Below are 27336 nucleotides of genomic sequence, written 5' to 3'. Positions count from 1 at the left end.
TTTGTCAGTTAATTCTATTTTATATACTGGTTATTAATAAGGCTATTGACTTTGGCTTGTGCTATCATACAGTCTAAACCACAACAGAGGGAACCGCGGAGAGACTGCAGCAGCCCCAGAGTCACTTTGTTGGCAGGGATGGCCCCGGGAGGGGGGTTTTACAAGGTCCTCCAACGCTGTAGGTGGGGGAGCCTCAGGAGCTGGGGCTGGCTGCCTGGCATAGCACTTCACAGCTTGCTGCACCTTCTTCCTTGAGCAACTTGGACTTTACTGGTGAGCCATCCACACTAGTCTCACAGTTCCCACTGTGGATGGAGCAGCAGGGAGGAGAAGCAGGCCACACTAGTTTTTTACACATGGGTGTGTGTACCAGCCCTAGCTTTAATCCAGGTATAGCTCTAAAAATTGCAGAGAAGATATGAGAGAAGCTTTGGTGCAAGCATGCTAACCATGTCTGAAAATATTTTGCTTGATGGCTGAGTAGTCACTGCGTGTGCCCTTCTGTTGTCGCACTTGTTAGATTGAAGCAGTTCTGGGTATGCCTGCCTGTGCTGCCCATCATGTTCGTTTACAGGGTAGACCAGAAACATATATAGTGAAGTTCTGGAGAAGCTTGAGTAATACTTGCTGCTACCTTGGCACACTCATTTCTGAATTGTCAACTTCTCTTGACAGGAATCTAAGTGAAATTGAAACCACAATTGTGTGCTTCCAACCACTACCCTCACAGCTTTCAAAAAACAAGCAGCTTCTCTCTATATAAAAACCCTCACGAAAATAGAAAATAACAGGAAATGGTAAGTCAGGCATCACTGGAACAGATGACTGACTGAATTTCATAAATATGTCTGTGTGTAAACATAGGCATATACTAGGAATTGTATTAAATCTTTCAGAGTTCCAAGCTGCCGTACAAATAACACAGTTACTTAAATCACTTGATGAAATATGCTGTTTTTGCTAAGTTGCCATGGCATCTGAGATCATCCAGCAACATTCGACAGATTTTTATCTGTCGTTCATTAACCGCACTGAGCAAATTGAAAATCCCCAGTTACACCGTCTTTTATATCACTTCCTGTGAGATAAGTTTGAAGAACAAACTTACGCATACAATCTGTGTATATGTACAAAGAAACTTGCATAGCTCATGAAGCAGGATGACACCTGTCTGACATAATGCCTGGGGTATGACAAGCTTTGCGTGGAACACTCTGGTGCTTTTGTTTATAAGCGTGGACCAGAAAAATGCTTAAATATTGAAGGAAGACAGCTACTCTGATTGTCTCTTTGTTTTACACTGGACAAATAACTGAGATTGTACATTCTTCCTTAACATTTACATTTTGTTATTTCTAATCTTTCCTCTACCTAAAGCTGATGCTTGTGGATTGAGACTGTGAAAACAGAAATATTGTCTTTAAAGGCACGTAAATGCCTGCTAAGATGGCACTGGCTAGTTCACTTTCTAGCAAGGCAGTACCACCACGCTCCAGAAGAGTTCCTACAACAGGAGTGGAAGTGCACCAGAACAAGCTGGATTTCTTTTGCAAGCTGGGCTATGGTAAGCAGGACATCTGCAAAGTGCTAGAGAGCCTGGGCCAGGAGGCTCTGGAGGATGATGTTCTGAAAGAGCTGATTCGGATGGGGAGAAAACCTCAAGCTCTGGAGAGCCAGGTTCAGCCTATCCCACTAAAACTGGTAGCCCGAGGATCAGGTTGCGCTCCAGACATGCCACTATGGCTTGGCGAAGATGGGAGTGATTCCTCCGGTCACTTGAGACCCATCGTAATTGATGGCAGCAATGTTGCTATGAGGTAAGCTCTGATTTCTAAAGGGGATCTCTTTTCCTTAATAGCTTTTGAATTTTAAAGCTGATGGCTCAAAGTATTTTTTTTTCCCAAGGTGGGAAGTGCACTGATGTATTTGTTAAATAATATATGAATTACTATTTATTCCTTTTCTTTTTTGCGGGGATGAGGTAGAATTTATATTAGCCCTTTTGTCTCTATGCCCATAAATACACACACCAAAAGCAATCACTGGATTGCTCTACATTTTGACCTTTTGTAAGTTAACAGCTACCTAACTGTTACTGTTTATAGCAATATGATTCAGCAGCTCTGTTTCCCTTTTACTTCATCATTGATATTTCACTGCCTTTTCAAGTTGGTACCAAGGATCTCTAAATCTATGTGCCAAGGCATTTTCAGGAAAAACTGATGAGGAGATGGTCAGAACAGCTTAACTGACTTAAGAGGGAGAGGGAAGATAAAGACAGATGGCAGTATTCCCTAACAAAAATATATTTGTCTTGTTTTTGACTTGCAAGCCCAACCCAACAAGGTCCCTGTCTTGTGTATTTTTGTTGGGTTTTGGGTTGGCTTCATTTTGTAGGAATATCAGGAAATTGATAGTTGACTTCTGTGCTAAACAGTCTGTTTTCCTCCTTAGATAGTTCTGTTTCTGGGAAGTGTTATAACAATTCATCCTAGCCAATTATATTTCCTAAGAATATGTCCTGACACCGTAAAAGCACTCTCACTGATGTAGAGCCTGGCATTTCTATGTGGAGGAGAAGTCCAAATGCAGTAGTAGTTTGGCCTCTATTTACCTGAGCAATGTGAACTGTTATCAGCCCCTCTTGTGCCTGACAGTCAGCTTCACTTTCCTCTAAGCAAGGCCAAGACAGTCCTTAAATTTTGGAACAGAGTGGGAGATATCTTTGGTGTGATAAGATCCTATCCCCTCTGGTCAGAGGGCAAAAGAGACAAGCATATTCACAGCAACTGACCCTGGAGACAAAGCAAATTATGCCATCTTCTGGATGGAGAGAGAAATCCCATCCAAAAATGAGGGGATTTTCAGGCAGGGCAGTCCACAGGCAGGAAAGGTGGAGAAGACCAAGGAACGATAGATGCACAAGAGAACACTAGTCAGTTAGCCTCGGCTGAGCCATGAACTCAGGAGCAGTGTTGGGTTCTCCTGTCTGTGTTTTCACCCTAGACCACTCCGTACTGAGTCCTTGTTGCCTCTCTGAATCCTGCGATTGTGCCTTCAGACAGAGCAGCGGAGCTGGGCACCTACCGTCTTGTTTTAGGGGCAATAATACCTGTGACTGGCCATGTGCTCAGTCCTCCTGACTCAGCCTGTCCTGGCTGATTTATTTTGGAGCAAGCAGACGTGGTTCCCAAGATGGCAGGAGATACACCAGTTAACCTGAATGAAAGGGAAGATATGCCACTTGCCACTGAGTTGGATGGCCTGGAATAGGCTGGTGGCTAATGGGTCACTTTAATTACTCTGTGAAATTGCATTCCAGCTCCATTTTTCACAGTGCTCTAATCTGCTTGCTGTACCACCCTGCCCACTGTGCCAGCTCTTGCCTATGCACTTGCCAAGCAGAGATTATTTCAAACCAATGTTGTTGTGGATAAGTGCAGCAGCTGGCTTGACCTAACATGTCATGTCATATTGCTTTTCTATACCACATACTCAAAACGGGTTTTCAAGGAGCCACCCCTGCCTTTGGCATGTAAAATTAAAATTCTTATTGCAGAATAGAGAATTTCCAAGTAAGACGGAGTGATGCTTGCCTGCTGCATTATTGAAGGCAGGTGTTTGGCTGTGAATTCCTTGTCTTTCACCTAAGAGGAATTAGACGAATACTGAGTAGCTTTCAGTTTCAGAAAGGCAAATATTTTAGAGCTCTTCTCAAACATCCCCAACCTCTGTCTTGGGAAAGGCCTGATAAAGACCACTTGCAACATTTGAGAAGACTATAGAGCTTGCTGCTTCATGCTGAACTGACACAGCCTGGGAAGAGCTGTTTTCCTGTCTTAGATGCCTTTCCAAAGTGGTGTTGAATGACACTTGCCTTTGGCTAATGGGATGGGCTTGGTGAATTGAGTAAAATGAGTATCCTCATTTTAATATTTCTGGTTTGCTGCTGTCACATGGAGAAGGGCTGTTTGCAACATAACCAGGAAAAAAGGGTGTTACATTTCCCTACTGTAAAATCATCATCAACAATGACAAAAAATGTGCAGGAGAAGCAGCAGGTTATGGATGAAGCTCTAAAATGTTCAAAAGATAGAGTGTGGAGAAAAAAACATCTTGAGCTTTTTGTATTTCTGCCTTGGGATTGGTGTCTATGGAACATTTCAGAGCTGGCACTGAAGGCCAATTGTAGAGTGCAAGGTTTTGAAAAGGGTCTATATGCCTCAAGGTAATAAATTAATTGAATGATTTGGCAGTCACCAATTATCGATCAGCTTCTCCAAAACAAAACTTAAAAGGGAGCTGTCATAACCTTGTTCACTGCACATGAAGAAGTGATCTAGCCTGGTACCTGCAGTCATGTCTAGTTTTTAAGCTCTAATATGGACAGAGGCTTTTTATTAGGTGAGCTGAGGCCTGAAGTAGTTTCTTAAGTTCCTCTACTTTCTTATTAGAATGAATTAGTGTTGATTCTTGATGCTTTCCACCCACCAGGCCTAAAACACTGTAGAAGGGTGGAAAAATGTAACTACAGATAAGGGAAGGAAGGGTGTGATTACCTACTGTATCAAAATTAGAATACAGTCCTAGTGTCCGTGCCTGGTAAATCACTATTGCTGTTCACTAGTGTTTAAAAAAAAAAAAAGAAAGAAGAAGAAACCAGCATGGTGTTTGTTAGCCAACATGGATAAAGCATATCTCCAGGTACAGGTTACTGGGAAATCATAGTGCAGTACCAGTAGCTAAATTGCTTCCCGTCTGCTCAAAGCTCTATCTAATACTGTGCCAGTTGTATTTTTTTGAAAGTTGATGTTCTGACTAATTTTCTTTTTAAAAGGCTTGGAATGTATAAGTAAAGGAAAGAAATAACTTACTGTAGCCTAACTATAGACCGATTACCACAATCGCAGCCAAGCCAAATTGCTGCTCTGGTTTCTGTGAGATGGATGCCAGTGATTACAACACAACTAAGACACACAGTGTTGCTGGCTGGAGGGAAGGAGAGAGGACAGATTTAGGACAGGTCAGTCATGGCTCACAGATTGTGGGAGAGTGTTAGAAAGGTAAGCAACGAGGCAAACCTGTTGACAGGCAATATACATTTACCACGCAGGAGTTGAAAGGTTTTAAAGCCTCTGTTCTATTGCAAGGAAGATATTGGTGTTCAGTTAAGTGTAATATTGCAGTGCACCGTATGTGTATAAGATACTTCAGATGTACGAACAGTAGCTTTTGTTCCCCCATGTTTGGCCATAGCAAAGTATCAGCAATGGGATTAAGCGATAACACTGAGAAACAGTTCCAGGTGACTCTTCTCACTGTTTTGCTTGTCTTTCTAACCAAATACCTTATATTTGATTGTTTTGTCCTCTGCACTGGGGGTGCATCTAGAATTACAACCTTCTCAAATTTAGGAAAGTATAAAAAACCAGTTATTGTTAAAGCAGGCTGCTGGTTTACTGAACTTTGTTTCCTGGCACTGAAGATGTTTCTGGATTTCCTTTTAAAGGCAGTTATTTGAAGAAATCACCTAAACTTCAAATTTATCTGTCACCTAGATGAATTTGAAGGATTTACCTATCTTTTAAAAGCAAACAGAGCAGTTGTACTGGAATGGAAATTAGATGTGTCAAACACTTCAGGCAATTTATTATAAGTATGATTAAAAAACAAACAAAAAAAAAACTCCTATTGCCTGAGTATCAGTTAATAAATAACCAGTTTTCTTCCTCCAACCTGCAGTATTTTTCATTTGTGGTCACCATTACAGCACGATAACTTTTATTACATGTAAAACCGAGTTTTGATTTTTGAGGCCGATGAACAGAATCTAGACATGAATTACTGCGCGGAGGCGGGGGAAGCGTTTAAGAGCGAGGACATCTTTCTTAGCCATTCTGTTGCTGTAGATAGGTGTCGTAATTGAGCAAAGGAGCCATTACATGTATATTTTGCAAAAGTGAAAACATGAGTGAGATTGTGGAGATATCCAGGAAGCTCAAAGTACAAGGATGAGGTTTCTGTAAATAGTGTGAGGGTGTTTATTCATTTTGGGACCTTTGTGTAGAATTTATTTTCCTCCTGATGACTGGATGCAGAGCCTGTGCATTTGCTTCCTTGTGCAGAGGTGGTTAACCTTCCTTTACGTGTGAACTGTAGTCAGATTTGAGATGAGAGAATGACAAGCAGAAAGAACTTCGAATGGGGCAAAGAAATTTAGAACAGACACCATCTCTAAATGGTTTTGCTGGGCATGCTCTCTGTGTCTTGTTTTGAATACTAATAATTCTCTGGAATCTCTTCCCCGCCTCTGCTCTAGCATATACCCCAGGGATTTCCTACCCCTTGGGGCAAGCAAGACAAGCTACCAGCTAGGCCATGGGGCTGAGGCATCTGTGGCTGTCTCCAATGGGATTTTGTCCCTTTTCTTATGCCTCTGGCTGAGTTCTCCATATTTCCCATCCTGCCTTTCACAATTCTTGTTCCTCTATAGTTTGACTCCTGTTTCCAAAAAAGATCATCAGCAGAAGAATGACCTGCAATCATGTTTGCTGCTATCTATCTCGTGCATAAAAATCTTTATATAAGCCACTGTTGCAGAGGAGAAAACTTCCATATTTTGTTTCATATAGGAGAGCCTCATGAGTTTCGGCTCATGTTGGAAGAAACTCTCCCTCCTCACATCATTAATGGACGAGGCATGTCTTGGCAAGGGTCTAAGATCTTGCTCCTACTTTAAAATCCAAGTCCATCTAGATACAGATGGAAGCAACAGGCTTAGGTGGCAGGTGAGTCACAGAAATCGGGGATGGAATGCCTCTGTTTTGAGAGTATCCGAACTGCTTCAGATAAAATGGTTTTTCATTTCCCTGGAGGAGACGTTTGAATTTGTCCAACCAGGACACTCTACTCACGTCTAGGTATTGCTGTCTTGGAAACTGGCAAATGATGCAAAAGCTGTTTGTTTCTCCTTTTCATTCCTGATTCAATTAGAGAGAACTCTGTAAGCTTCCTGAAAACTTTAGCTCACCATACTTCCCTTTTTATAGCCATGGAAACAAAGAAGTATTCTCCTGCTGGGGGATCCGACTGGCCGTGGATTGGTTCCGACAGAGGGGACACACATACATCAAGGTTTTTGTACCATCCTGGAGAAAGGAACCTCCTCGACAAGACAGTCCCATCGCAGGTAGATTGGCATCCCAAGCATAATTTGATAAACAGTAGGGGCAGTTTGGAGACAACGGGTGTTAAGAGTCCAGTATAGTTTTGCCCTGTAAAGAAGATGAGCACATTGCATAAGGTATAAGGTTTGTACCACTTAAATTAGTCATTAATTTATTGCCACATGCATACTGTCAACCAGAATTTTATACAAGCCTTCGTTACAGTGCTTGGAACTGTCTGTTTCAAAAGCACAAGTGTCTGCTGGCTGAGTTACAGAAGAATGAGTTTGTTATAATGAGTCTACAGAGCTTGTAAGGCCATCCAGTAGACCATGATATTGTTTCTGAGCAGATATATGCCACGTGATCCAAAGGCAGTAGTATCTTGAGTGTTCACTACTGTATGACTATTTTCTGTTAGCCTTTTACAGGAGCTTGTAGCCTGATACAGAAGCTATATAGGTTTCTCTTCTGGGAGAAAGAAATGCATCAGCTAAAGTATGTGGAGGGTGGTGAGATTTACATGGTGAGATTCACATTGTGCGGAAATAGACCTGCAAAATTTGTGCCAGTAGCTTGAAAATAGAGAGATGTGATTGCAGTTAGAGATGAGAAGACTCAGGATCTGCCTTTCTCTGTAGCTCTGGAGCTTACAATGTGATAGGTAGGAATGACAGGAAGTCCTCAATGACAAGAGAAATTTCTTTTGGCAGGGGGCACCATGTTTTATCTCCCAGCAAGACTCATACCAGGGAGGGTTATGAGCATTTTAGCATCTACTGGAGTATAAAATGAATTACATGGATTCAGCATACCTCTGGCATAGTATTCAAGCCATCCTTTCATGAACAAGATTTAAAAATAGAAAAAGAAACACATCTTAAATGTTATGGTTAGATGTTTTTATAAAAGACCCAGAATTGAAGTTGCTGAACATCCTCTTGATGTCATTGCATCCGAAAATCACACTAAGTATCCTGTGCCAAGACATTTTTAGATTCCTGCAGGATTCTAGCACATGACTGAGACTTGCTCATTATTGATTGATTCATTTCTCTCTTCATTTCTCTCTTCTGTTTCTGCTGCTTTCTCCCTTCCCCCTCCAACCACCAGATCAGCACATTCTTGAAGAACTTGAAAAGCAATTGATTCTTGTGTATACCCCATCCCGGAAGGTGAAAGGCAAGAGGGTCGTTTGCTATGATGACCGCTATATAGTTAAAGTTGCTTACGAGAAAGATGGAGTCATTGTTTCCAATGACCATTACCGGGATCTGCAAAACGAAAACCCCGAGTGGAAATGGTTCATTGAGCAGCGACTACTCATGTACTCTTTTGTCAGTAACAGGTAAGAGCCAATTGGTGTTGAGTAATCTTAGATTTAACCGTGAGGGGCTAAGTCAGCTCAAACATCAGTACAGTTCTAATTGGTATTAGAGCACAAGAGTCTATTTCTGAAAGAGGAATTTACTGGAACTTTTCTTATCTCTTCCACAGTTCCTCTTTCCCCAGCTTTAGTCTTAAAACCCCATGTTGCTCCTCAGTCAACTTCTCTATTCGAATGGTAATGTTAGTGACCAGCTTTGCCTGCTGCCCATCCAATTTACCATGTTAATAACCCAAGGCATAGTATCTTTCCCATTCTATTTCATAGCAGTGTAGCAGAATGAAATCAATGAGAGGAGGCTGTCTGTCTGGCTGCATTTTTAATTGCCCTAGAGGACAGAACAGCACTTGTTCCTGTGCTTTTATAATCCTAATGTTGTAGGAAAAGGGAAATAAGAACCTGCCTTCTCCGACTCTTTAATTATACCCACTGAGGGAGGTTTTCCTTGAACTCGCACTGTGTCTATGAGAGTGAGTGAACTGTATGCTGCGTAGTTTGTATGTACTAACCTTGTCTGAGTTGCTTAGCAACAGAGATGCTTGTAGTTAGTTTAGCTTGGGAATTCACTCAGAAGTCCAGTGTGCACTAATAAGGTAGCTGAGATGCCTCCTCAAGGTGTAGCATACTCACTTGATTAGCACTGACAGTTCTCTAGCCACCAAAACTGTAGGGAAATACTTGGCACTGAATTTCAATTTTCTGATACTGTTTACAGAAATGCAATAACTAAACATCAATATACTCTGTTTCTCAAAGGTCCCATCTGTTATCTCCAACTATCAAAAGGCTACTTCCCTAGTTACTAATAGATTACAAGTATTTATGTGATATTTTTATTTCACAGGGATTACCAGATTTTCAGAACCCTTGCCATAGAAAGTCTAGCTGTTATTGTAAAGCATATATTTGAATAGTTTCAGAGAGACCTTCCTGTACAGCTTTGGGAATCTCTCAAAAACCACAGTCCAGAGGTGGAGGTTTCAGTTCCATTATGGAGCTAAACAAATTCCCTGACTGACTCCCCTCCCCTCCCTTCTAGTTGTTACATCCCTTCATGCCATTGCCCAGTGATATTTAACAGAAAACTAGAGAATTGTTGCACAGATGGGTGTGACCAAGATTAATTTGCAAACAAGTCTACAGATGCTAATTATTTTTCTCCCTGAAGCATCACATTCAGGTACTGGCATAGAAGAATGGCTTATTTGAACATATTTCTGATCTTGTGTCATGAAGCCTTACCAAATCATTGTAAAGACTCTGCACATGTATTGCACTAGATGATCAGCTCTAGCTCTGAGTTTAGTGGTGGCTTTAAACACCTTTTAAGAAGTATGTAGTAAGAAGAAAATGGTTGTGGTGGAAGTGAGCTGACTAGTGAGGACCAAAGTGCTATGAATACAGATGAAAAATTTGGTTAGCATAACATTTTCTGCTGTTTCAGGGAAAAAGGAAATGAAATTGCAATGTTTCTGGCTGCTGAGAGGCCAGAGGTATGCCAAGCCTTAATACCTTTCCAACTCCATAGAAAAGAACAACAGGCACATGAACTTCTGAAGTATTGTTGGGTTGACAAACAGGAGGGCACTGTCTTAAAAATGCAGCCTAATTCCTGGAGACCAGGCTCTGGAAGGATCACAAGAGTTTTCTGCCCTAAGCTTGTGCAATAAATTGTGAAAACAGTGTAGATCCAAAAGTTCAAGGTGTTTTTGTTACTCCTGTGCCCTTTGCTTTTTCAGGTTTATGCCTCCTGATGATCCATTAGGCCGTCATGGACCCACTCTTAATAATTTCCTCAGCAAAAAGCCAGTGCTTCCGGAGCCAAAATGGCAACCTTGCCCATATGGTAGGTTTCTTGCAATGCTGTGAATTGCTACCAGTCTTCCTCCTGGGCCTTGCTTCTCAACTGTGCCTTCCTTCAGGGAAGTGAAAGTGTTATTGCCACATGCTCTCCTACTTCAGGCTTCATGCAGTAGAGGCTTTGGCCAGAGCTGCTCAGAAGTGTGCCTTTTCTCCCACTCTTTTAAGTGGTTTTCAGCCCCAGCAAAGGCAGCAGCTATTTTCCATTCCTTCATCCTCACCCGTTCACAGCATCCAAAACCAGTGCAGTGTCAATGCTGACTCCTCTAGTCTGCACATGCTTTGCACATTACAACGTGGACCTGCATCCCAACTTAGGAAAGGCTGTCCAAATACCTTTCTTTCTTTTTTTTTTTTTTTTCTTCCTCAAGCAAATTTCCAGTAATTTGAGGTTTTCTCAGAGGAAAATTTTTACATGCTACAACAGGCTATTTTAAAAAATCAGTAGGTCTCCTAACCCATTGGCAAGTGCAGCAACTCGAACATAAAAACTTCAACCATTTTTTTCATTCTGATTTACATGGCAGGTTGTTGGCAAAACTCTGAGCCATTTACATCCTTTCACTGCTGCTTCACTGCTACTTAGGTCAGCAACATTTAAATCAGGGGGCAAAAGAATGAGAGAGGGAAAACAGCACTTCCCTCTCTTCAGAGTCTGTGTTCACCACATCCCTGTTAAATGCACAGTACTGGGGAAAAGTAGCAAGTGCGTTAATCAATTTTTACTGCAGTAACAATTTCCTGTTTGATGTTGGTTCTTTCAGGAAAAAAATGCACTTATGGCAATAAATGCAAATTTTACCACCCAGAAAGACCACATCAAGCTCAGCTATCAGTTGCTGATGAGCTCAGAGCCAAAATAAAGGTCTCATTAAGCCTGGGGAAAGAGGAAGAGAAGTCTCCCTACAGGATTGGAGGAGAGAATATACCTCATGATGCCTGTACAGAAATGCTGCAAGAAGCCAGCAGCTGTGTGGGGGATTCCTGCTGTGCAGAGTGGTCCAAGGGGAGCTATCAGGAGCAGTCAGCTGGTGCCTGGGCAAGGGGCCTGAACTCTGAAGTGGAAAAAGTGGAAATGGATCAACGATTGTTACAGCCAAATCTGCAGAGAGACCAACAGCTCATGGAAAAGATGTCCGCATTATTGATCAGTGATGATACGTATTGTAAAAAGAGGTCCATATGTACCTCTCCAGACCAGGAGGTGACAGACAGGCCTCATCACTGTTGCAGCTTCAGGCACAATCCATATTTGATGCCTCACCACACTAGCTTGGACTGTAGCTGCATACCAAGATGCAGCTTCCATCAGATGATACTTCCCTCTGCTCAAGTCAGGGAGCACGCAGACCACAGCTGGCCTCAGCATGGTTGCAGCATGCAAGTGCCAGTAAGGCTGGGTCAGAAGAGCCAGTATGTCCCTAACAGAGCTCAGCACATGCCACCTCCTGCAGTGCCTCCCAGTGACCCACTTCACTTCCACAGTGAGCATCAGCTGCAGCAGCAGCATTGTTTCCCCAGCCAGCCTCTACCTCAGCCCTTTCCCTTAGACTCCAGCAATGGTCCTGGCTTCCTCCAGAAAGCATATGCTTACCCAGATGCTGCTTACTGTGCTTACTGGCCTATCCGTGCTGCAAGACCACCTTCTGGCCAGCAAGCAAACATCCACAGGGAGCTGTGCTCCATTTTCCCATCTGATGAGGTGAATGAAGTCATGGCTTTGTACCCTGATCTCAAGGATATTGCTAGCTTAACTTTACTAATTCAAAGACACAGAAACTTGTGAAACCTCCAAACTAAACCTTTCCCCACAAGCACAAGTCCTGGGGACAGGGCTGCTATTCTGATACTTAACTCAGTGTTATAAAGGATTTGAAAGGCGTTATAGCAGTTCAAACAGTACATGTTAAGCATATACCAGCTGTGTTGTAGGGGCCACCAGAGCATCCCTGGCTAACAAACAGGTATGTGCAGTCCTGCCTTTGAGTGCAAATCAAGGCAAAGTCATTCCAAAGCCAGTGAATGAGATGGCTCACGGCCTAATTGAGAATGAGACAGCCTAATTGAGCTGATTGATTGGTAGCACCGAATCTCACTGTTGACTGGTTTCAGGATGGTATAGATCTTTATTAATTCCTTGAAACACTAGACCAGTTTTAAAGTCCTAGCACAGTAGTCCAGCTACTATAAAAGAGCCATTCCCAAAGGGTCCCTTTTTAGGGCTCTTCATGGGCTGATTATCACTAGCTTTCTGAACTAGCGTAAAAAATAATTTGGCATATTTCCACTAACAAACACAAGTCTGTGTTGTCTGCTCTAAGGTGACTTTGGTTCCTTGTTATTGCCTGAGGTCTTTAATTATTGAAGCAACTATGCCTACAGGCCCAGCCCTGCAAAACCAAAAGATTTGACTAGTTTTTATAAACCTATTCTGTGATTCTACTAAATTCCTAGTAGAGGTATTCCAGTACACTTGGAAACACCTACAGGTAAATTTTTCAGGGAATGTGCACAATATAATTCAAAGGGGGAAAGTCATCTTTAACATAAATCCTGATATGGGAAAAAGGCTCAGGATTGTCTTGGCTTTACTGAATTAACACAGATGGTAGCAAGAAAAAAAAATCTATTCCAGTGAACATAAAAACAATGGTTGAATTAAAGGTTAATTATTAGACCATATTTGATAATACAGCTGTTTATAATTATAAACATTTACCCTGTGTTCTGTTGGGACATACTTGATTTTTAGTAAGCTGTGAAGCTACTAACCTCTGCATTTTTTACTGAATTCTTTAGGCTATTGTTCAAATATTAAATTAATAATATTAAATGCCAAAAACTTTCTAGGATCAAAGTTTGTCAGTGTGACATGTTTTAAAAACTCTAGCACATAAAGCATTACAAACAACATTATCCTGCGAATAATGATGTGTTTATAAACTTTTTTTATTCCATGCCTCTCTGCACCAATGCAGAAGTCTAACATTCACATGGAAAACCTCGCACACTGCAGAATATGTCTATTAGGTTCTTCTCAGAAGAACCATCGCAAGCAATGATGATGTTTCCGAGCCCAAATTTAACTCTATTCCAGGCACCAGCAGGTTGATACCTCTAAATTGCATTTTAGAAAAGGTGAATTCAGGGACAGAAATTTGCCTTAGTAACATTATCACAGTATGCTTTTTTTTATAGTAGTGATGCTTTGGTCTGTTTCTTTCTGGAAACCACCAGCAGCTTAGTTTATTTAAAGAATCCTGAGGAAATAAATTGCATCAGTTTAGTTCACAGGGTAATTGGCTCCATGAAGAAATTCTAACAGGGTTGTGAGGTGTATGACTCTCTCTCTCTCTCTCTCTCTCTCTCTCTCTCTCTCTCTCTCTCTCTCTCTCTCTCTCTCTCTCACTCACACACACACACACACACACACACACACACACACACACATTTTCCACTAATTATAGTCATTATAAATAGTTTCCAATAGTTTCCTGGTTCAGACTAGTAAGTTTTGGATCATGAGACTGTCTCAGTCTGTAAGTTTTCCACAATGTAATACATAAAAATCAGAAATGACATTAAAACAAAACCATGCAATAAGTGTCCCATGAATTGCTTTGAAAAGTACTTGAGTACTATAACCATCTTTGTTTGTTCTGAAATAGGCTACGCAGTGCTTGTTTTTTCAACACATTAAAGTGGCCAGAAACATTTCCTGGATCAATTGCTTATATTGTGATTGTGCAAAATACAGGCTTATTGGAATGCCGAACCACTTACAGCAGGAGCTTCCCAAACTGCTGGTGTACATGTATATAGATGCACAAAGCAACGTGATGTGGAGTGAAAAAACACCTTCCACATTCTTAAACAGAGCAAGTTTTGAATGATAACAACATTCAGAAAATATATGCAATAGCAGTGGATATAACCATGTACATCAACATTTTTTACATCTGATACGTGCATTATATATTTCAGAAAGCATTTAAATATATAGTAAAACTAGCATGGTAACCTTCATATAGTGCTCTCAGGCTTGCAGATGAGATAGATATGTGCATAAGCCTCTCTCCTTTTCTTTGAGAGTGCACAGGAATACCCTAACATTTAAAAACAGATTTGTTATTAGTTTGCAACTCTACTGATTTTAGTAACTTATTTTGCTTTCATTTCTGTTTTATTTACTAGGGAATCTTACAGTAAAATACTTAGAACATGCATTCTGCTAAGAAAATGTTTGAGAAAATAAATCAAATTTTGGTGCTAAACAGAACTTGGTTTCTCTTGGCTCTTCTCCTAAATGAGCTTTTTCTCATGAAGTTGCTGTTTCAAGGGCAGCGCAGCAGCAGTGTTATGTCACTGAGTGCTTTAGAGCAACTCTGCCGTTGGCCAAAAGCCCACAGACAGCACAAGCCATTTCATTATTTCACCACAGAATAAGCATCTGGGATGCAGAACTTCATGCTGCAGAGTCTTTTATGCTTTCCAAGACAGTAGGATTTATTTTTTGGCTTTAGCAACCCGCGGGGTAAGGGAAGGGATGACTGCTAGCAGAAAGGAATAGGTAGCTTTTTCACGGATGTCGTAAAAACCTGTAGCTAGTTGTGGCATCTCTGCTGAGATGCGCTCAAGTCCAGCTCTTGCTGCCAAGTTGAAAATGAATCCATAAATCCCAGGAGGCTCAGAGACTTAAAAAGCCCTTGAAGGTTTTGGGTTGTCCAGACACTTTCAGAAGAAGATCTCCTCCTAGAGGTATACTGTTTTCTTTGCAGAGTTGCCAAAATAATCCTAAAATTAAAAAAGGTCCCCCTCTTTCCTTCCCTATTCCCACCCTTACCCAAAAGTTAGCAAGCCATAGAGGCCGTCCTTTATAACTGGCTAGGGACACTGAACACAAATTTTTCACTGAAAAGTCACAGGTAGAAGTCACCTGAGCAACAGTTCATGCTCCAGTGTAAAAAGAAGAGAAAACGAGCGCGGTTCTCCGACAGCTACACCCAGCACAGTCCTGTGCAGCTTGCAATACCTGCCCCGCTCAGCTGCTTGAATATACATACACCTCCCTCACAGGACATTGATGACAAGCCAGAGCTTAGATACCCTAGCAATTAACACCACAAGAAAGTCGATGAAGCGGATAATCTTACCCCATATCTGCATCAAACACATTGTATTTGCCAATTATTCTAACGTCCTTCCAATAGAAAATGGAAGGATTTAGAAGGAAATATTTGAACTAATCACAAGCATTTAAATAGAACAAGATAGGCTTCATGGTTTCTTTCCTGCTTGAAAGTGGTTGGATTGCTAGAAAAACCCAAGCAAGCCCTATACTCTACAGGGTGAGACAGAACATCTCTGCAAGATTTTTTTTTTTAAAAAGCCTTGTAAAAGCCTTTAACAAACAGACTTGTACCTTGGGTGTAGGTGCTTTACCTGCGTTATCTCTAAGATAGTCATTTAGATATTATCTTGCACTTTTTGCGTGGACTCTCCCCAAGCCAGGTGTCGGAACATCCCTGTTTTATTCCTAGAATTGTAACTAACTCACTTCGCAACCATAAGTCTATGCATTCACTCACATATAAAAACTGTTGTCATATTTACCTCAGATGTGCACGCTGGACTAAAATTTTTGGCATCTCAGTTGGGGGTCACCTTGTTGTTCAAGTTGGAGTCTTGCAAAAGAATTTTCTTGAGCCTGCAGCAAGACATACCAATTTGCAGACTCGGCAAACACAATCCAAACTAGGATACTTTTTTTTTTTTTTTTTAATCATCTTTCTATTGCTCTTTACAATGAGAGAGATGAATTTTCCTTGCATGTTTCCTGAGAGCCAAATGCACTGCCAGAAGCTGGTGCACAAATGAAACAAAACTGGAACCGCAGCAACTGCGCAGACAGCACACGCAAGGCAGCGGGCCAGGAGGCGACAGCGCTCGAAGGGCTTGCAGGCCTGCGAACACTGTAGTCAAACTAGACAACCTACCTCTGCCAATGAACGACGATGTCAAAATTGATCATAACCACATTGCCAGTCCCCACTCTGACCTTCCCTTGTGTCATAATTTCCACTTCTTCCCTAATTTTTTCCACATTTTTTTCTCCTGCTCTTACTGATCTCAGAATTTCTGTTGCGTCGTTTATTAAGCAAGTGATAAATTCCAATCCCAATTCCCAACCCCTTTTCTCCCACCTCCACAGAAGCCATGTACCTCCAACTTTATTTTGTTTTTAACTTGCTTCCTGCCCATCATAGGTATTCATAACTTTCTCTGCTGTGCCCCATACATCTCTCTCTCTCTCTCTCTCTCTCTCTCTCTCTCTCTCTCTCTCTCAAATCTAGAATTTATATTGTCATCCTCTCCCTTCACTTCCATCAGGTGTCCTCCATTCTTTTATTTTCATCAGCATCCTTCTAATAATAATAATAAAGAAAACTCTGCTGGCACCCCTTCCCATAATTATACTTTTTCCTCTTTCTTTTTTTTATATAGAGTACAGTATAAAAAAGTGGAGGTTTTGTTTGCTTATTTTTAGCTTCAAAACCTTTGGCCTGGCAGGGATCTGCTATACTCAGGCTATTTTCTCTTCTTGCTTTAAAACAGTCTTCCTAGCAAAGCTGCCTCTATCTTGATGCATGAAGGAGAGTGAAATTCACATTAAATTCTGCTTGTGCTGACTTTGTACAGTTTTCTCTAAGGATTAATTGGACACTAGCAGAAATTCAGCCATTTGAGACTTTTTGACTATATTAAATCCTACTTTAAAAACAACATTTATACTGTATAGGTGGTGGCAGGTGAAGTAAGTTTGAGGGAGTTTACTAACACTGCCAGTTTCATATAGAAGGCAAATGAGCACTTCAACATCGAATAGAGGACTAAAGCCATGAACTAGAAGCAGACAGCGAAACATGGATGGCATACAAGCAGTCAAATCAGATAAATGGGAATAAATTTTCTGTGCAAGAGCCAAGAGATATTGAGCAAAGTTGATGGCTCTGATGTGCCACCAGAGGGGCATCCGGGGTTCTTCTGGATTCTGGGGTTAGTTGCACCGAACTCGCAAGATCGTCATTCGCCAAGTGCGAGAACTTGTTACAGATAAGAGGTTATGACAAAGCCAACAGCATAGCAAAGCTGCAAATAGAACTGAAAATACATATACACGTATCAGAGCTCTACAGTTCGACCACAAGCGTACAGTACAGCGATCGCTCTCACCCCTTATGGGCCACCCCATAAGGTCCCGTCTAATTTTCCCCATTTTCTCCTCACCGCACTGCTGACGTGAGGGTTGTCCCTGCTGACAGGTGGGTCCTTGGGCAGAGATGTCTACGGTATGGGTCTGCAGTGTGTTGTTTTTGTCTGGTCTTGGGGTTGTTGGAGAGCATGCCCCTAGGCTGCAGTCACCCTTCAGCGTGGTGGCTCCGGTCCTGGTGCACTCAGGGGTTGTTAGCTGTTGGGGAGCGCCCCAGAGCTCCATGCTTGCCAGCGCAGCACCCGTCAATGATCTCCTGAGAACATCAACTTACTGAATTTAACATCTGCACTGCAGAGATTTTTAAGTAACTGAGGAAGACCCTAAATAGAAAGCTGTATCAACTATAACAACTGCTAATAAAGAGAACATACTACAATGTTAAGTATGAAAAACAGATCAAGATACCATCACTGTCTGGCAATTTCTTTTCCAGATAATAACATTTTCCTCATGGTAAAACTGTATTTTATTATATGGATGGCTCACTGAAAGAGCTGTAGACAGATAAGAACTGTAAAAGAAGATTAAAGACTAACCAACATTTACTAAATAACCTAGAAGAAGTAGTGCAGAAGGCAGCAAGTGATTTTACCACTTCAAATGGTAAATGGCAAAATGTACTCCATAAATAATAGCAAATTCTGCAGCTTCAGGGAAATTGAATACATAAATCCCATGAGAGCCTGACAAAAGCTAAGATCCATCCCATCACTGCTCCAAAAGCAGTGCTAAAGAAATTGCAATAGGGAAGCACACTTGAATATGATTTGTTATTGCCAAAAAATACACAGCCATTGGCAGACAATTATAAACGTTACTCAAAACTATCATTGGAATGAGAAATACTAAGTTCTCCCCACAGGAGGTCCTGTTAGGAAGAGACTAAAAGGAATACAGAAGCTTGTAAAAATGTTATTTCCAGCAGGGAAGCATTCTCAGATAAGAACTTCAGCATCTGAATATCCTTTTGCTCATAATGACTAATTCTGTAATATATGACATGTGGTGGATTTGGAGCCTTCGATTCGTTTTAAAAAGCAGATGGAAACTCTTTAAATGTTTAGAGCATCTTTCTCAAGTTACACAGGACACATTTAAGTCTTGCAGAAGAGGAAAGAAATGTGAATGTCAATTTAAACCAAAGTCAAAATAATAGTATTATAAAAAGGGAAAGAGAATGAATGTTCTAGATGAGTAGCAAGTTAGGATCATTTCCATCCATCTTTCATGATATTGCATATGCAGCTGGGGATGGCACTTGGAAAATACTGTTTTATGCCAGCATCTGCACTTTGCTCTGTGGTGTCCCAATGTTTATGTCTGTTCAGAGCTTAAGTAGAGTTGCTGAAGGAAAAAATGTAGATAGAATGCATCTCAGAAATATCTAGTAATCAACTTCTGTAAGATGTATATCAATCAGGTTACTATATATATTTTTTTAACACGATAGTTAAGTTCACCACAAGATGTCAATGTGGTAGCACTAGAAACGGTAGCTTTGATACTCAATGGTTTCACAAGCTAGTCCAATTCAGACAAGTCTGAGCAGCAGACTGTTCTTTACGGGTACGAAAAATGCCAGCTCCAAACAGGCATCATTATCCAGGTGAAATTACCCATAGGTTTACTACTAAGTAGTGGGCAAATATTTGAAATTGCAGAATGGCTACTTGGGGTTTTACAGGCTTCTGCATACGCTGCTGTTCAGGAGCCTGTAGCTTCAGAGCTGGCCCTGCAGCACGCACCGGAGGGCTATGCAGTGGGGTTTCCAGTCTGCTCAGCATTTAGAGACTTTGCCTCATGTTCACCTTGATCTCACCAAAGGGGCTCCAGGAGTTTGAAGGAGCTTCCTGTAGCTGCAGAAGAGGTTGAACCATGCCAGCCAAACAGACCCTCAGTCATCTTCTGCTAGTTCGCCTCTCCGTACCTGGAGCTGAAGTACACTATATTTATGCATCATTAACTTCAGCATATGTTTTGGGTTTAAATGGCTGTAAAATGCATACAGCAGCTTGGACTGCCTTAGAATATGCTGTACTGCCCTCAGGTCGCAAAGTAGGGAGAGACAGTTAAACACAGGATCATTTAACTAAAGGGCTTCAGAAAGCAGGTGATTCACAGAATCTGCTCTGTTTTCTACCTTTCTATTTTCTCCTCCCCTGTAGTTCCAGTTACCACTGTGCTGACATCTATTGCTCAGGATTTATCTCAGCTGGTCCCCAGGCTCCACTGCCAGGCTTCCCTTTTAAGGGAGCGACGCTGGAAAAGTCGCTCAAGGTTAAGTTCAGAATTCCAGGTTGGCACATTCTTAACACAAGCCAAAAATAAGTGTGAATGGGGATCTATTTTATGAATTTGCTGAGCTGCCAATTATATTTTAAAGCTGAAATTTGAAACTAGATTTGCCAGTTGGATAAGGATTATAGCCAACTCTAAGACAGAAATTAATTAGAAAAACTCTGTTCAAGTCCAGAGAGCATTATTTTACTAACTTTATCTCTAAGTTCTTTCCAGGTGTACTTTGGACAGTATTTCTCAATCTAAACACAGCAGAATCTTGACTAATCAAGTTTATTATCTCACATACATACCAAGAGTTATGCAGAGATTCAACAAGTTTTCCAGGCATGCAACTGTAAGACAGCATTAAAAAAATAAAGAAAGAAAGAAAAAGAAAAAAGAAAAAAAAGAAAAAAGCATGTACCAAAGCAATTCAAAACATCACCATTTCCCATTGCATTCACCTTCATAACTAGCAGACATATATTCTTTCTTTGCCTTTGGGAGGCAGGGTTACCATAGCTGAACTGAGGTACAGTTACCTAAGGATGAGTAACCTGACTGTCAGAGAGTTCTGTTTTCATTTTTAGAGATGTGGATGCACATCCAAGCAAAGGCCAGCAAACTTCTCACATGTCTGGAACAGAGACCACAAGCAAGCTTCAGCACACAGTTATCTGAAACCTGCCTGCAACTAGTTTCTAAGCACCTTGCCAGAATCACAAATAACTCCTGCATATCCAGCTATCTTGTCACTGGTTCAGCAGCAACATCAGTTTGAAGGCAGAATTTCCTGAGCCTCTTTATAGAGCTGCTATTAGCCCACTTGGTCAGTAGTTAAGATGATTCCCACCGCTCTACCATCCTCACTTTCCTTTGTTCAGGCCTGTACTAAATACTACAGCTACACTCGCTGGTTTCACAAATTGAAATGTAGGTTTTTTTATGTTCCAAAGAATGCAGTTTCTGTCCCATTTCAGGAGAAAAAGTTTTACAATTCTTAGACATTTTTAGTAAAATTGCTTTCAAGAGATTGCCATAGTGAAAGCAAAAACTGCAAAAGGAATTTGAAACAATCATGCATCAAGTGTAACTGATTCCTTAAAAAGTTCAAGTAAGAAAATACTCGATTGCACAGGTTATTAAATTCTAAGCTACACAGCTGCACCAGTGAACTTCCAAATAAAATCTTTTGGAGGACCTAGACGATGTAACAACATATGCATCCTTTGCCATATTACATCATTTGCCATATTACATCATACCAATACAGAGCTGGAAACACAAAGGTTGCACTGTGCCCACAGGGTTTATCTGGAATGTCCCCAAGTGCTGCATTGTGGTGGCCCTGCCTAGAAGCGCTGCTCTTCAGTGAAGGACACCTGAAGTGGGCAAACTGTCCTGAAAGCAGCACACAAAATTGCAGTAAAGATTCCCACAGGCTAGTCTTAATGTGATTTTGAATGAAGCAGGAAATATCAGCTCCTCCCAACTCAAAGAACAGGCAACTTCATACGGAGTTAAACTCAGAAATTTTTGCATGTTACATCAAGCCCTGCACCATCAAAGGTGCTAGGAAAAAGTCAATACAGAATGGCAGAAGAGTCAGCTTGAGAGCTCTCCATGATCATGCATGGTGCAACTCCAGAGTGGAGGTGTTAGAAAGGTGGGGAAAGAAAGCTCCATTAGCCCAAATTATTGGAGGATGATGAAAAAAACATCTGCAAAAAGTTGAAGAGCATGCTGGCAGTTATTACTGATTAAGGGCACCCAGAGGATACTAACCAGGCCTGTGCCCTAACAGCTGACAGGCACCTTCTCAAACCAGAAGGAAAAAGTATCCAGGAGCAGCCAACAGAAACTGGCATAGAGCTACTTTTGTAGCAAATTACAGTACAGCAGGGTTTGAGCATGGAGAATACTAAAGAAAAAAAGCACAGGTGGTGTTTGCTGTTTAGAGGATCATTACTAACAGACACCCAATGACAGATAAAATAAGCTGCTCAGCAATGAGATTTATGCTGCCTACCTCACGTTTTCATCCACAACTTCTTTATTGGTATTTTCCTCATTGGTCTTTTGCAAGTTTGCAGTTAAATGCTTTTACTCTTAAAAAAAGGAGAAAAAAGTTATGGTAGTAACAGCAGAATTTAGTAATCTAGTGCTATAAAATGGGCTGTATTACCCTTCTGAGGTGATACAATATTTATCAAAAGGTCAATCAGAATTTAGGGGAAAAAAACACAAATTTTCTTCTCATCACTTCGTAACATCTTCCCTTTAGCCTCAGAATTAAACATCCTACTGCACTAGCTAGAAAACAGCAGCTGTGACCAAACTAGAGGCAATGCTAAGATTCGCCATTCTCCAGCTCCCCCTGGAGAGGATGTGCCATTCTGAGGCCAAAATACAGAATTAAGAGCTCCACAGAGAAAATAAGTTTAATGGAGTTCAGCTCTGTAAACTAGTAATGAGGACACTTCCAGCTGGGATGGTGAAATCTCTGCTCCAAAGCATTACTGGTGCATTTTGTGTTAAAGATTCATAAGATGAGTTTCATATGGGAAGGTCAAAAAGAGATAATAGGTTGAAAGAATCACATAGCAGCCTACCACCTACTGGGGCAGTACTAGAACAACTGTAGGTATTTGAAAAAGAGAAGAGGGTGGATCCCCATGAGAGTGACAAATTAAAGTTCCAAACAGAGGTAGACATCAGTTCAGGTTTCGAACTAGACCACTGTATGCACTTAAAAACTAATTGGTACAATCCTGAGAGCAGGGTACAGGTATTGGCCAAAGAAAAGAACAACATAAAAAGATAGGAGAGTATCAAATAACAACATGAAATAATAAATCAGGAGATGTATGATATGCTTTTCAACATAACTACACAGGACACACTTTTGCATCTTACAAACTTTATATTCATTTCAAACACAGCTGGGATCTCAAAGAGGGAAGCAGGTAACTCAGTACTGCATTGCCTGCAACTGTGTCATGCGGCACAGCTCTGTCAGACAGTTGTTCTGGGGGCAATTATAAGTCAAATTAATAGTAAATTATATCTCTCCATCAAACTCTACTGTTGCTTCAAGAGAAATGTATTACAGTCACATTGGAAAAATGGTAAAGTTTATTTTTCAGAGAAAAATTATTGATGCATCTAATCATCTCCCATTTCCGAAAGTGTAAGTATCACAGCCAGGGCTGTGGGCTCTGTAGTAAAACGCTTCCTGGTGAGGCTTGTTGGGGCAGTCGTAAGATCCATGAAGAGAAAGGAAACTTTTAGCACTTGCTAGCTGGCAGTTCAGCTTCACATAGTCCAAAGTCCCGGGGCCATAAGGGAAGCTCCAAGGGGCAGAGAGCCGGTCAGCCAGCGCAGTGCTTCTGAGCTCCCTTCGTCTAAGTGACTTAATGTAGAAGTATCAGCAGGAGCTCAGCATGAGGGGAAAAAGAAAAAAGTAGGAATCATTATTAAAGAGGGAAGGCTTTTGTCATGATAAAACTATTTTCAGCTCACAAAATACTAACGTTGCATTATTTTCTTTCTCATCTACAGAGCATCTGTGCTAAAGATTAGAAAGCGTTTCTACGGCTAAGCATTACAGTACACAGACTGCAAAATCCAGGAACATGGATGACACCCTTAAGGATCTGATTAACACAGAAAACATTAAGAGAGGTATGTACCTCCAAACAAACACTTTCAGAAGCCCAAGAAACACTGCAAAACTGAGAAAGGCAATACTGCAGCTGTTTCTAGATGAACAAATAAAATGGACAATTTAAAGGTAGTTACAGATAATTCAGGTAACTTTCTCTAAATCACTGTACCAGTCTATAGCACAGCATAGAACTGGATCCAAACATCAAGTTCCAGTCTCTGTCCCTGAGGAGAGCATCTAACATCCTCTCTTTGACAGTAGTTTTTTTAAAAAATTTGGCTACAGAAGTTATTTTCATAGGTAGACAACATGTCACTTGTCAGTCCTTCCATATTGTGTCACTTGTCTCCATTGGAAGACAGTATTTTATTTCCTCAGGTTTCATTTCCATCTATTGGTTATGTCCCCAGGAGGGACATAAAGGAGGAAAAGAGTCATGGAAAAAATAAAAGATGCATACCAGCTTTAAATCTTCACTATAAATACTGGATATTCTCAACAAAACATAGTAAACTTAGCCTGAGTGGTTGTCAAAGACTAATTAAACACATAGGAAAAAGAAAACTGAAAAAAACAGAAGCAAAGACAGGGATAGAGATGGATGAAAGGACAGAGAATAGCAAAATCTTGCATTAATATTTTGCACACTGCTCAGAGTAGAGTTTCTTTTAGAAACAGTGACCAAGTGACATAATATTGCCAAGATAAACACTTGGCCTCAGATTGCTGCAGTGGTAATAGCAACTGTGGAACCTTTATAGTTTTTATTCAGTATTTTCTAGGATCCTTCAACTATTTTCCTGTCTCTCACCTCCCTCCTGAGAAGCAGCAAAAAAGTATGAAAACATAAAGGCTGTGAGAAAACACCTGCTTTTTTCGGACATGTTTACAGATGCTAAAAGGGTGCCATAAATCTTCCAAAATGAAACTCTGAAGCTGCTGCTGCTTCCAATTTTTGTGATCTGTTTTCCCAAGTCCTTCCAACTGGCAGGTCCCCCTAGACAAATTTAGTTTTGGCCAAATGCCTTAAGCGGCATTTCACCTTCTTTTTGCCACATTCAGCTGCTAGCATACAGGCTCTCAATCAGCTTAGGAGCCAAAATCATCTGATCAGTGGAAAGTGGCTCAACGCATCAAAGTATTTTCTCTTTTTTTCCAAACAGCAATTCCCCAGACTTTTCTGTGTGATAGTGAGCTATCACATATACCTATTACAATACCGTGAGACATTAAGCAAGTAATTCCAGAAGTGTGACTAATAGAAAAGGTCAAAAAAAGGGGAAGTTGAATGTAAGAGAGGCTTACAAATTAGGAAGTTAAAAAAAATTAAAGTACATTTATAATTTGTGGCTCACTACAAAGTACAGAGATGTGACCATGAATGAAGTGGTATCTTTTTTACCTCCAGCTGATCAGACTCCATGCCTACAAATATTGCTTTGCTTGTGTTCTTAGATCAACATAAGTATAAAAGCCCTATAAAATTAAGTATTCATTGAGTTTTGGGGTTGACAAATATACAGTTATACTTTTCTTATCAAGTTTTCACTTTAAATGAACATTCATTCTATCAGCTGAAATACAAACTTCCTGTCATAACAGAGAAACAATCAATATTCACTAGCCTTTTTTGAACTCACTTCTAGGCTTACTACCTCAATCAGAAAAACAACATATCTTTAAGAGTTTATTAATATGAACAAAAAAGCTAATCCAGCATTACTGATGCACTGGCCTTCACTTGAGACTATAACACGTGCATTTTAAAAGAACAGTCCAACCTCTGCAACCAGGCTCACCCAATTAATCAATTTTACCTTTGCAGGTCACTCTCCATTTCCTTTTGCCATGGGTAAGAAGCTTTTTACAAACCAGACAAGGTGTTCCCACTATACTTTTTTTTTTTTTTTTTAAGGAGGACTTTTTGAACTGTCTGTTGGTACATAATCAAATGGCAAAACATGAGACCACAACATCCAATGGAGACATTGCTATCAAGTGAGCAAATACGTAACAGTGACAGCTACATTTCTATCATATAACAAGAAATGGATTGTGTCAAACTGTTTTGGTGACTACACACATATCACTGCCTCTAAAGATTGTCTAGTGAGCTGGCTATTCTTTTCTGTAGAGATGCATGGAAATTGAATATTCTGATGCTGCTCTTCCATAACCTCACGGCTCTTCTACTGTCCTCATACAGCATTGTACAAAGTCCACCAAGCAATGAGCTGATGGAAACATATTGGTCGCTGTGCTTAGAATATAACTCGTGCATCAACTCAAATCAACCACCACAAAAATGAGGAACCCCCTAATGAGCAGCTATATAAAGTGATAAACTCCTTTAACTTACCAGTCTATTGGTACAGGTAACACAATTACTGACCAAGCACACAAAACCCCTTACGATAAGTTAGCATATTATGCATTTCTTTTCTAAGTTCCCAATTATAACATTAACAGGTTTTTCAACTTTGAGATTCCAGCCTCATGTTTGCCACATTTTAGTTTATATGTTAGACAGTGGGGTATGAGAAAAGCAACACTGTCCTTTTTCACATACGAAGAACTTGACAAGCTTTTTTTCCTTCTCCCTTTGTCTCTATCAGCCCTTTTCTTAACTCTGGACCTCAGCCACTTGCAATAAGGCAAGGTTTATCAATTAGAGCCTGGATGTAGTCTGCTGAAGATCTATTAAGATAAAGCCACATTAATAATACTTAATATTATTTCTCTCACACACTTGTTAGCAGATCAACTACATCAAAATTGTATTGGCACTATGCACCTGTAAAAAAGTGTGGCAAAATAGTTTGCAGTCACAGAATTTTAAAGCATAACAGAATGCACACACATAAAAAACAGAAGTAGGTTTAGACAAGCATCTCTAAGTTTAGTAAAGTATACTCAAGCTGCTATGCTATTTTATTCTCCTGCACTCACATGGAATACCAAAATACTTTATTATTTAAAATAAACTTGCACATAATGTGCAATTTGAATCCAGTTATATAACCAAACTTTCCTGTAACTATACACAGCTAGTAACAACCTGTATCAGTGAAGAGTATGAAACAATCTACTATGGAAAACAGTGTAGGCTAAACTCATGTCTATTGGCCTGTGCTTGTTATGTTTTGATTAAATATTAAAAATACCTGTATTCGATGAAAATGTAACAGTTTCCACTTACACTGCTGAGAGTTAACATGTCTGAGATGAAGTAATCCCTTCCGAGAGTTGTACCAGTGCTGTCTCCAATGGGAGGAGTACCTAGGAAGCTCGACTGTGGAAGCAAGCCTATCAGCCCCCTTCCCCCTCAAACATTTTGAATTATATGAAAATGGAAAAAAGTTTAAATTTAGCCTCATCTCACACCAGTCTTGATGTTCTTTGCATGCCAAGTATTTCTATAGTACTTAAACTTACCATAGAACCCAGAGCTCTCAAACATTTCATACCAATTCTCCCTGTTCTCTCACTCTCCTGCAATTTTTAAACAGTTTACAGAGGATATGGGCCTCACAAGGCATCTTTGACTAAAGAAAATCGAGGACTATCCCTCAACATTAGCAAGAGAATAGCTATTCAAGCACAGCCGTGCTTGAAAGAGGAATACTTTGCAATCATTCTGTAACAATGAAGAGAATCAAGAGTTTAGAATTAGCACTAATATTTTCTGTTCAAATTGCAAGAA

General features: G+C 40.6%; 1 protein-coding gene across 1 annotated transcript; it reads left to right on the top strand.

Annotated features, from left to right (window-relative positions):
* Positions 1 to 1431: 1431 nt before the first annotated feature.
* On the top strand, positions 1432 to 13206 carry ZC3H12D (zinc finger CCCH-type containing 12D). The gene is made up of 5 exons (XM_062573717.1): positions 1432 to 1817; positions 7050 to 7189; positions 8280 to 8514; positions 10293 to 10399; positions 11178 to 13206. Exons 1-5 carry the CDS (start codon positions 1435 to 1437, stop codon positions 12197 to 12199), a joined length of 1887 nt encoding a protein of 628 aa, XP_062429701.1. The 5' UTR covers positions 1432 to 1434; the 3' UTR covers positions 12200 to 13206.
* The last annotated feature ends 14130 nt before the right edge of the window (positions 13207 to 27336 follow it).

Source organism: Rhea pennata, chromosome 3 (genome assembly GCF_028389875.1).
Source record: "Rhea pennata isolate bPtePen1 chromosome 3, bPtePen1.pri, whole genome shotgun sequence".
NCBI lineage: Eukaryota > Metazoa > Chordata > Aves > Rheiformes > Rheidae > Rhea > Rhea pennata.
The sequence above is the reverse complement of the archived record's forward strand: the minus strand, read 5'-3'. Positions and strand labels throughout refer to the sequence as shown.

Excerpts from the sequence above, each read along its gene's own strand:
- ZC3H12D (XM_062573717.1), top strand. The coding sequence starts at position 1,435 with ATGCCTGCTAAGATGGCACTGGCTAGTTCACTTTCTAGCAAGGCAGTA. Across the intron at positions 7,190-8,279 it reads ACAAGACAGTCCCATCGCAG|ATCAGCACATTCTTGAAGAA; the intron begins GTAGATTGGCAT and ends TCCAACCACCAG. Across the intron at positions 8,515-10,292 it reads TACTCTTTTGTCAGTAACAG|GTTTATGCCTCCTGATGATC; the intron begins GTAAGAGCCAAT and ends TTGCTTTTTCAG.